General features: G+C 43.4%; 1 protein-coding gene and 1 long non-coding RNA gene across 9 annotated transcripts in view; one reads left to right on the top strand and one right to left on the bottom strand.

Annotated features, from left to right (window-relative positions):
• The first annotated feature begins 2,098 nt into the window (after positions 1-2,098).
• On the top strand, positions 2,099-3,281 carry LOC137478918 (uncharacterized). The gene is made up of 2 exons (XR_011001878.1): positions 2,099-2,688; positions 2,733-3,281. It is a non-coding gene; the product is annotated as an uncharacterized lncRNA (long non-coding RNA).
• RREB1 (ras responsive element binding protein 1) overlaps positions 2,697-11,024 on the bottom strand; it is a 119,814-nt gene continuing 111,486 nt past the window's right edge. For 6 of the 8 annotated variants that reach the window (XM_068198934.1, XM_068198966.1, XM_068198950.1 and 3 more), the window contains 2 exons: positions 6,435-7,178; positions 2,697-4,283 (listed from right to left, as the gene is read on the bottom strand). In XM_068198934.1, coding sequence (XP_068055035.1) covers positions 3,778-4,283; positions 6,435-7,178 — 1,250 coding nt within the window. In that variant the 3' untranslated portion in view covers positions 2,697-3,777. The remainder of the gene's footprint in view (positions 4,284-6,434; positions 7,179-11,024) is intronic. The other 2 variants (XM_068198924.1, XM_068198982.1) reach the window with 2 other exon arrangements.

Here is an 11,024-nt window from a genome sequence, read left to right as displayed (position 1 = left end):
AGGAAGGCATATAAAATGCAGCTAAGGCAGCTCTGACAAGCTAAACCAAAGGATTTGTCTCTTTTTTTGAAACCTGCATGTGGCTTTTGAATACATCCTGAAGAGTTTGTGGCTATAAATATTTTTACAAGAAGAAAATATTTTTACAAGGTAGCAGAAACCTACTTAATTTATTAAAAAATAACTGGTACACTACAAGCTGAGAGGATGCTCACCTATGTGACTATGGGGCTACCATTAATTTAAAAAGAATCCTGACCCTGCCTATGCAGGAAAATCAGCATTTTCTGCTGTCTTCAGTTGCTGTGTTGAGGAACTGCACGTGGGAGACAAGCAGCATTTCAAAGGGGCCCAGCTACCAGAAAACGGTGGTCAAAATGAACGGGAGTTTTCAGAGTGCTGCAATCATCTCCAGCTCAAATTCAGATCAACAGAAGGAAGAGAAACTGTGATCCATTGGCACAGACAAACTCCGGCTTGCACATCGTCCTCCAGCAGAGCTAAGGCAGAGAATAAGTCACCACAAACCCACAAGAAGAGCCATGCCCATTTCATAACCTATAATTTTTAAATATAACATTTTATTGCTTAGATGGTTTGATACAGAACAAGTTTTACTTTTTATTTTGAATTTGGAAGTACTGTACAACTGAAAAAAAAGAGGAATAAAAGTACCAAAACTATGTGTGATTCTCTGTTCATGTGGCATAAACCAGTCTTGTACACAATTCGTAGCAGCAGTTTAAGTTCCCTTTAGAAAAATATGAATTCTACACATTTATTACTGTTTCCTGCATGGGATGAAATCACTAGGATTAAACTTCCTTCGTGGAGAGAGAAGAGAGAGAAAGGAGACACACAAAGAGGAAAGAGAAGATGAATCGTTCTGAAAATGGAATCAGACTGTCACATAGCCCCCTAAAGTTATTTCACAACAGCCTCAAACAAGGTTCTCTCTTTTTTTTTCTTTTTCCTTTATTTTTTTTTGCGCTTTCACAGTCAAGTGCTTAATGTAGTGATTGAATTATCTCCATGTTAAGTCCATTGCAACTCAGGCAAAAGAATTTTAGAAGATCTTTTTTTTTGTTTTCTTTTTGTTTTGTGTTTTTTTGTTTTTTGTAAAAGCCCTGAGAGAGGAAAAAAAAATAAAAAGATTCAAACGAAAATCGTATAGAGACAAATTAGCTGAACATGCAAACTAAAGCCTAAGATTCACCCATAGTTTAAACACATTATAAATTTCACAGTTTAATATTGGGGGAGGAAGGGAAACAAAAAAACCCCAACAACAGCAACAGTTCTCAGTCAAACTCAACTAATAAAAATGTCAATAAAATGTGGCAAGACCTTATACTCTACTAGGATATAGATAAAGGCTAAATAAAGCTTTAAATCAATAGTGATTATTGCTAGCAGATGTCCCGGCAGGCTGCTGGGAATTAATTATTTGCTACATTGTTCTGCAGCATATAGTTTAGTAATGGCTTCTCCCCCACAGTATTGCGCAGTTTAGTGTGGAGAGTTGCGAAAAAAAAAACAAAACAAAAAACAAAACAACAACCCCAAAATAAACAAACAAAAAAATTACAAAAACCAAAAAATACCCAAAATAATAATAATAATTATTATTATTATAATTATAATAGTAATAACAATTTAAGGGATGCATGAACTGGTTTTAATTAAGTAGAATGCACCTGGATAGAGTTCCAAATGAATCACTGGTTGTGTCTGATTTATCTGTATCTGGCATTAGCTTTGTTTCTGAACTGGTTCAAACATCCCTATTTAAAAATTAAAAAAAAAAAAAAACACAAAAAAAAAATAGAAATCACATATACCTCAACCATTTTTTCTTATTCTATTTGCAAGAATATTACTCAAGAACGTTTCTCTTCCTTTGAATTCTGGACAGTGAGATTTCAGTCTCCAGAAATTTTTCTGAGAATTTTTAATATATAGATATATATAGATATATATATATTATATAATATAGACTGGGTCCGAGGCCCACTTCCTCCATGTCTGGTGAGAGCAGGAAAAGCGATTCTGCGGTGGGAAGGAGGGAGGGTCACAGTGCGGGCTGGGCTGAGGGGCTGCAGTGGTGGAGTAGCACAGTGAGGCTCCGGCAATGCTATTATGGCTCTGTCTGTCCCAGAGGTCATGACTGAAGGACAATTAACAGACAACAATAACGACAACAACACAAGAACAACAAAAATGCTGGGCACTCCTAAAAATGCGCAGCTACAGTAGGATACATTTCGTTTAACCCCTTCAATGTTGGTGGCTGGAGTGTCTGTCACCTGTTGCCGGCAACAGGAGCCATATGGAGAAATTCCAGCTGCCAGCATTAAAAGGGTTAAATTACTGATATGAAATTTAGACACACACCTCAAGTCTTCAAGCATCAACCCCAAAATCTCAGGAAGAATTTATTTCTATTTTTTTTCTTTTAAATTAATTTTATTTATTTTTAACATGTCGTATATCTGTAGTTTTATTACCAGTAGTATTTTCTTGCTCTTAGAACACGACAGAAGCAAGATGAGGGTAAGGCTCGCATTTCTCTCTTGCTTTCCACTGGAAGACGGAATAACTTTGCTCTGTGAGTGACCGTCACAGATGTGACGGCAGCGAGGTCACCGCAGCACTGGCGGTTCCTCTCTCACGCACCCGGGGCCCCGCGTGGCCCCGCTGTCGCGCGCTCGCACCCACGCCCACGCCGCGAGGGAGATGTGCCCCCGCACGGGCACGGTACCTCGCTGGCCTCCACGGGACGCTCCGGTCGGAGGAAGGGGTTCATGTAAAGTACAGTAGAAGAGCTGCAACAACAGGAGGAGGAGGAACTGGTGAAAGCTGATGAGTCAAGAACACTCCAAGACGGGATCCAAGCTGCGCTACGCATCTCCGTGGGCAAATATTGCCCATTGGCTTCTGCTGACTGCAGAGACAAGCGAACTGATGGATTTATAAAATAATAATAAAATAATAATAATAATAATAATATACTGAAGCAAATCAAACATATGTAACAGCGGGTGCATAATTTCCATAGGTTACGTTGCTATGTAACTCTTCTCTGTATACACGCTCAGTCCGTGACGGCCAGAAAAAACCCTAGAAAGACCACTTCTAATGCTGAAAAGTGGAAACAAGCATGAGGTTGAAATTAATTTGTGTTTCCTGCTTTTGGCTTGAACCACTTTGAACACCTTCAACTGCCACGTTGTTCATGCCTGGAACAGGCTTAATGCTCCACCATGTGGCAAATGCAAGAACATCTACTGAGAAAAAAACAATAAATCAACGTCTCCTCTGCATCTCCTCTGAATATTTCATATGAAATTCACATCATTTTTCTTCCAGTTATTGGCTATGGTATCCAAGGGCCTCCCACCCCACTGCCCCATTTCCAGCTCAGAGAACAAACACAGCGACTATCACAGATATACAAGAACAAGCTCACGCACACCAATACAAAAGGTAACATTAATGCTTAAATGAAAAAGGGTCCTCTCCAAATAATTCTTTAAAATATTAAAATCATTTTTGAAAAAAATCTATAATACCAAAAGATCTAATAAAGTAGTAAGGCACTCAAATCAGTATATACTGTAGTCTCTTGCATTATTATACTGAAAGGCATATGGCACCATGTCCAGTCTGCCATACTCTCCCCGTAGCTGTAAGGTCGCACTTCCAAAACCAGACTCCAGAAACCTTGCTCTGCTGGCTTCAGTTTGCCTGCTGAGATGCGTCCAACCTCCTAGCAAGTCACTCCACCCCCAAGAGCTGAGGCGCACTGTCGGCAGAGGCCAGGATGTGATTCATGGGAGATGGAGCGTTGTGCATCTCCAGCAAGTCTTGGATGAAACCTGAGGGCCTCTCATGCTCGGAGCTGCCCCGCGGTTCCTGGTCTTCTGCTGTGTGTTTCTGTGTGCTCTTGGTGGGCTCGGTGAGGCAGGCGCCGCTCCTCTCCTCTCCGCAGGGGGAGTCCGTGACCACGCCGGCCAGGGGCTCGTTCCGGCTCCCCACAAGGGACGAATGGCTACCGACGCCCCCCGCGGAGTCGCACTCGCTTTCGGAGATGGGGTTGGTGCCGCTGTGGCTGGACTCATTCTCACTGTCTTCTCCACACCTCGACTGCGTCTCCTCCTTGTCGCTCTCCTTCCCATGGTTTCGGGCATTTTTGACTTTCTGGTGGATGCGCTGGTGACGGACCAAGCTGTGTTTCAGAGTGAAGGTCCGTTCGCAGGTTTGACACTTGTAAGGTCGCTCACCTGGAAGAGAATGACAACAAAAAGTCAGCCGTGAGGTCACACACACGCCTCCCTCTTATTTCAAGCAGCATGAAACACTTTGCACTTTGGAAATTCAGTACCTCCATCGAACATCACATTTATGCAGATATTTTGCTTCTGTACTAGCGAACTAGCTGATGGAGTGCTAGCAGGAATACAGGTAAATGTCCACAGCACAAATGGAGCATCAGAACTAAGTGTCTACAAGCTTGGCAAGGCCCTGCACTAAGGAGGGAGGAAGACCGTAAGCACCAGGTGCTCACTAGCATCCTGCCTAATTTAGTCAGCCACTTTTCTGGAAGAAGTTTACAGTCGATCTCTGGAACTCAAAATCCTTTATGAAACCAGCCCACCGTGTGGGCTCCTGCTGTAGGTCAGCCCCAGACACATGTGGAGAGAGAGAGAATACTTTCCTCAGCAGGAACTCATTGGAAAACAGAGCAACCATAGACCCACAGACAAAATTCTCCCTAAATATGAACCACGCATACTGCCCCAAGGTGCTGTCTGCTCTGAAGAACCAAAGGTCCCACCCCAACCTGTCCCCCCCCACTTTCCAACTGTGCCTCTTAAAGACTTCAGTGCTGCAATTCCATCAAGACACCATCTTGTGCCAATGAGCATCAGAATGAGACATGCAGTAGGCAGGCAGGGGTTTCTTGCATATTTCAGTGTGTCCCAAATGTTCCTCTTCTGAGTAAACAAATCCCAAAACCTTACAGGTATCTTTAAAAAACCTCACACATTAAAACTAAAGTTTAAGGAATGTGCAACCTGACAATATTTTGTCAAAATAGTTGATCAAGTGTGAAAGAGACAAGGAGAAGAGTCAATCTACAGCACTGGTGTAAAACCCTCAGCTGAAAATGCATTGATCTGACAGTGGGGGTAGGTCATAGTTACATTTATCAATTTGAAGAAAGTACTGTGCCAGGTTCCTGTTCCACACCTATTCTATGTTAAAACATCCTTCAAGTTTCAAATAAGAAAGAGAAACAAACAGGAAAAAAACATACTGACAAAGCTCACAATAACCCAGCATGCAATGAAAACAATTAAAACAGAGAATATGGAAACGTCCATGGGCACACATTGTTTGGGGGTAAATACTTGATATCAGCATTTCCCTGAAGCTTCTGCGCTTGTATGAAAATAGGCACTAGAATGGGGCTTGTCTCGTTTCACTTGTATCTCAATGGCAGAAGAAAACAGGTCAGTTTTGCACTCAATAGGTGAATATTTATGATTTAGAAGGGTTGAAACTATTCAGGCATTACTCTTTGGGGTAGTTTTCTAAAAATCACTGTAAATTGCAGCACAAATACTTTGTCAATGGCAAAGATCTTGTCTTCAGCAGAGAGAACCTTCAAAAGACACAAAATGTCAAAATGGACCAGTTTTCCCACATCAGAGCAGCTTGCTGGCAGGTAAAATACATAATTAATAAGGATGAATGATTAATTCACCTTTGAGCTGGTTCATAGCTTCATCTCATTTGCAAGGCACTGCTGCAATCTGCCTATCACATAAAGCAATCCCACTGCCCAGTCAAGTCACTGGGCAAGTGTTTCACTACCTGTGTTCCACATTCCCTGTCCAAGTGCCCACTGGATCTCTGCCTTCTACCCAAGCAGCAGGTCACACACATCACCAGCAGGTTACCCATATTAGGCTCAGATCATCAGACAAGTCTAGACTCTTTCTTGCTCTCTCTCTCTCTCTCTCTAAACTTTGACTCAGAGGTGAAGTCTCATGATACCCTGACAGTTTCTCCACTGCTGGTCAAAATATTTGGAAGAAGTAAAGCCACACACACACACACGGCAAGAAGGGAGTCAGAAGCTGCTCAGAGATCTCCACACTTGCCCTTGCTTCTGAACTCTGCAAGCAATCATGGGGAAAAACAGTTAGGGAGTTGAAAATAAGGCAGTGGCTGCAATTCTTGCTCCCTCCATCGGCTTTTTATGCAGCATGGGGGACTGGGGCAGAGAAGACACCTTGCAGATACCTTTAGGACTAAAAGCAGTGTCTCCAACCTCTAGTGCCAGCAGCAACCGTGCATCTCCAGAGCAGACACCTCGGTCTGGTGGGACACCTCATGGTCTGTTCTGCCCTCAAGCCTCCTCTTACCTGTATGAGACCGCATATGTCGCGTCAGATCTTGCAGAGACCAGAAACGCTTGTTGCACACAGTACAGACTTTCTTTCTTTTGTCTGCTTTTGCAGTACTCTTAGCCCCATCAGTCTTTGGTTTGTCATCACTGCTCTTCTCAGTGGACTTTCTCTCTGTGCCTTCCCCCTCAGAGATGCTTTCGCTCTCTTCATTCTCCTTTCCTGTTGCCTCAAAGTCCACAGGAGACTCCACTACCTTCAAGTCCAACGGAGACTCTTCCTGCTCAAGACCAGAGTCCTGCATCGAGGGAGTTCCTGCATCATCCTGAATGCTTTTGCTTTCATCCTCACTGCTCCTTTCATCCTTTCTGTCCTCATGAATGTGGGCCTTTTTGTGACGGCTAAGAGTGCCAGCAAACTTGAAGGTTTTGCCACAAATGTCACAGGCATGTTTCCTTTCAGTCTGAGAACTGCTGCCTGCACTCTGGTCACTCTCTGTCAGCTTGAAGTCCATTAATTTGCTGGCAAAATTGAGGTCAAGACTTTTGTTACTTACAGAATCTTCCTCAGGGCCCTCTTCATATCCATCCACTTTTTCTTCAGCATCCTCTTCTGCCAGAAGGGAATCGGCCTTCTGCTCCTCCTTGGGGCCGCGCTCACTCTCTGGTAGCTCTGTCATTTCCTCTGACTGCTCCTTCTCGCCATAGCTCAGGTTCAAGACTTTGTTTCCTGTAGCTAGTGTCTCTTCATCTGCCTGGCTCTCTGCAAGGAAACACAGAGAAACTTTCACTGGGATGCTCCTTGACGATTCCCAACTATCAGCAGTAAGCCTGCACATGGACCCAGGAGCATTGCTTCTGATCAAGCATCCCAACATCTGCTTCTCTTGTCTGTGACCTAGGCCAGTAACTTACAGCCGAAAAGATATTAAAATACCACAGAACCCAATTAAAAAGATGATACGAACTCTTTCACAAAATGCTTTCTTTTCCAAAGCAGACTCACAATCTCAGCAGCTTCTTAAAATAATTTTTAATATAATCACTTTTTACCAGAGAACACAACACGCTGAGACACCGAAGAAGAGCCGAGGTCACTATCACAAATAGAGCATTCCAGAGACACATGGATGTATTACTAATAAACTTGTGCAAGAAAAACATGAACACAGATTGAAATAATATACAATCCACATATTCATCAAACTAATTTTTGTGTAGCAGGAAATGTTTTTCCAAGGAAATGTAAAGGTCTCATGCAACCACCTGGTACAACTAAATGTGAATAGTCAGTGCAGACAGTACCACAGAAGTTGGCTTAAAAAGTTGAGTATACACTGTGAAAGTGGAAGATGTGGAAGTTCATCCACACCTGAGTCTCTGATATGCCACTTGGAATCAAAACGTAAAGCCAAGGGACAGTAATAGGCTTTGCTGTTTCAAAGTTACCCCACAAGAGGACAAAAATTACCTAAGATGTGGTCCTTAATGGTGTCCTCTGCTTACTTACCTGTCTGCAGCATTAATGTTGCTGAAGATGTAACATATGTCCAAAAAAACTGAAACAGGTAAGGTGCTTCAGGAGAACAGAGGTCTGGAGCTGTACTCCTCCCAAGCTCCACACAAATAGTGTATTACTAAACAGGAAGTAAGCTGGTCTGGCTCTGGAGGCCAAAGCTGCTGCTGATGCACAGCATGTAACTGCATCCCCAGTGCCACTTCCCAGGAATTGTTCCAGGACACAAAGTTCTCAAGTGGTGCTTTCTGAAAGCTGAAACTTTCCTTTAAGTCCTCCACCCTGCCTCCTGCTTATTGACAGCCAGCAGCAAAGGGAGCCCACAACCCACCTGGCATTTCAATATTCATCTGCAAGAACGGTATCTGCGGAGTAACTACAGGGATTTAGAAACTCTAGGAGAGCAGTGCAAGCTCTCCGTTTGACACAGTACAACATGTGCTTGTCTCCAAACTGCCTAGATTTCCTCTTACAGGCTTTTTTTCCCTAAGCAAGGAGTAAAAACAGAAGATAAGAAGATGGTTCTCAGGCACTTATTAGTTTCAATGTAGTCTTGCAACATGATTTGCACTGGCCCCCATCTCCTCTCCCTAGTGATAATGAATGGCCATTAAACAAATGTCAAAGTGTAGCAGTGTTTCTGGTGATAGTGAATGATCACTTAATAGTGTGCAATTCTTGATACACTTTTTCTTGGGGGAGTTTAAGGGGGAGAAGTGACCTATCACAAAAAGCAATCTCACCTTTTAATCAGAACAGATCTGTTTACACAGACAGTGGATTACACAAAGTTCATTGCTCATCTAATTATCTGCCCATTAGAACACGCAAGCAAGCCCTAATCTGTGTGTAAGGCCACAGAATGTGAGGATGGGGATGTCTGAAAGCAGATGTGGGCTGCCCTGTCTCATCCCCTGCGAGGTCAGGAAATGCTCCCCTGATGTGTTAAGCCAAAGAAAGGCTGCCAGCACAGCACAACACAGACGGGGTTCATTAGGGAGAGGGACAGGAAACCATGTGAGCTCTCATAGGATGGAGATGAGTGAAGAGCACAAGGAAACCAAGATGGGAAAAAGCTCCTCTTAATCATACCCAGAGAGATGTTCTGTAACTCTTTACTGACCAAACAGAAAACAGTGGATGCAGAGGGAGTTTTTTTCCTGTTTTTCAACATGAAATATCAGAAGCAAAGTGAGTGAGGAGAACATCCATGGGTGACACTCAAGGTAAGAGCAAGCCAAAACCACTGCGTCTTAATACTCTCAATACAGAAGTCCCAACTTCAACATTCAATGTCATATATCACTCACGATTTTCCAATTTTTCTGTAACTTTTTCTTCTTCTGCTTCTAGTATTTTGAAAAATATATTATTTTTCTTATAGCATACTCATTCTTCAGAGAATTGTACTTGAATTCTATCTCCTTCTTTCCTCTCCTCTGTGCCCTGGGCCTCTTCCCAGCTGTTATTCTGTTCTTTCATGCATGGCCTGCAACTACACTTTCTGGTGCACAAGAAAAAAACACTTCAAGGGATAGGTGGTCCACAGGTAAGTGATGTACTGGCACAGGCAAACAGATGAGGTCTACACCAAGAAAAACAAACTCTTAAGTTTAAACAATGTGCCTTCACAAAGGGCAAAGCCCACTCCAGACCCTAGGAACATAAATGTACACAGGCTTTCTCTTCTGAAGCTCCTCTGGACCCGGCACCCCTGAAGGAACATTCAAAACTGAGGTAGTGACATAGCCAGGGATATGCCAGGGACATGTGTATGTGCTTGGGGGAGCGCTCTTCCTCCTCACCTGCACAAACCAGACCTACCCTTTTCCTTGTCAAGAAGGAGTTTCACAGGCCCTTTAGGAAACTTCATGCATGTACCTCACATAAAGCAGCAGTTCCTGACTAGCTGAGCTGCTCTGTGGTTATCTCCAACCTGTGCAGTTGGTTCTGCAGCTGGTGAAAAAGTGAGCTACTTTGCACAAATCCTGGTTATTTGGGGACAGGTGAGAATCAGCCCAGTTTTGCTTCCAATGAACTGGAATAGCAGCAGGGGAGCTGTGAAGGTGTGCGGTAAACATAACTGTTGTGAAGACAATTGAGCCAGGTCCAATGTGGGACTTCTGCAGTGCAAGGGATGGCTGCAAGGGTAGTCTTGCACTGGCAGCTGCTTCATCCACTCCAGCAGAGATTAGGCCTGGCCTGCACTACTGCTTTCTTCCTGCTTACATGCCCCTTGCAGCAACAGAAACCTTGCTGGCCACACAGCTCTAGCAGGCTTGTATCTTACACAAGGAGGAGGATTTTGACTGAGCCTTCAAATCTGGACAAACATCGCTCCAACAAGACTGAGCTCCTCTCACATGGATAATTCTCATCTCCAGAATTCGGCTGATTTATGTTGCAGAGCAGTCACTCAATTCCAGGCAGTGAAAGAAACAGGATGCACAGGAAAGGCCTGCTGTTTCTTTTGCCCCTTTCCCATTTTTCACTTACTAAGGCTGTAAAATGCTTTCCAGTCTGTTTGTTATCCCACAGAATTTACACTTGGTGAATCGAGAGGACAAGAGCAGAGAAATCCACTTGTCAAGGTTCCCACCCACTGCCACTTCTTCAGCAGCCATGGGAGCAGCACATGTTACCTTGTCATATGCAACCAGTGTGTCACTCCCCCAAAATGAAGAGAAGAAGGTGACACTATCTGAAGATCTCAATTCTGACACCAGAGTCAAAAAAGATGTGCAGGATAAGGGAGAAAGAGGAGAAGAGCAGGGAGGTAAGGACATAGGGAAGAAGGTGACAAAAAAACACTGGTAACTCAGCTGCTGCCTTATCAGCTCATGGGAAAAAAAGAACTTCTCATGAAACATATTCATAAGCTAAACCTCAAGGACTCCATCTGATATCCAAAAACTTTGCTGCTTGCATGAAAAAAACCACTACGTAGATATTGCCAAAATCATTTTCCTTCGAACTGTGGAAAGACTCTTTTTCTGCAGTCTATTTACTAATCAAGTTGCAGTCTTCTGTCAGCCCAGTCAGAAGAATCCACTTCATCTTTTATTGGTGGAAAGAAAGAGGAGGGAACTGCTT

Source organism: Anomalospiza imberbis, chromosome 1, assembly GCF_031753505.1.
Source record: "Anomalospiza imberbis isolate Cuckoo-Finch-1a 21T00152 chromosome 1, ASM3175350v1, whole genome shotgun sequence".
Taxonomy (NCBI): domain Eukaryota; kingdom Metazoa; phylum Chordata; class Aves; order Passeriformes; family Viduidae; genus Anomalospiza; species Anomalospiza imberbis.
This window is presented reverse-complemented; position numbering and strand designations above follow the sequence as displayed.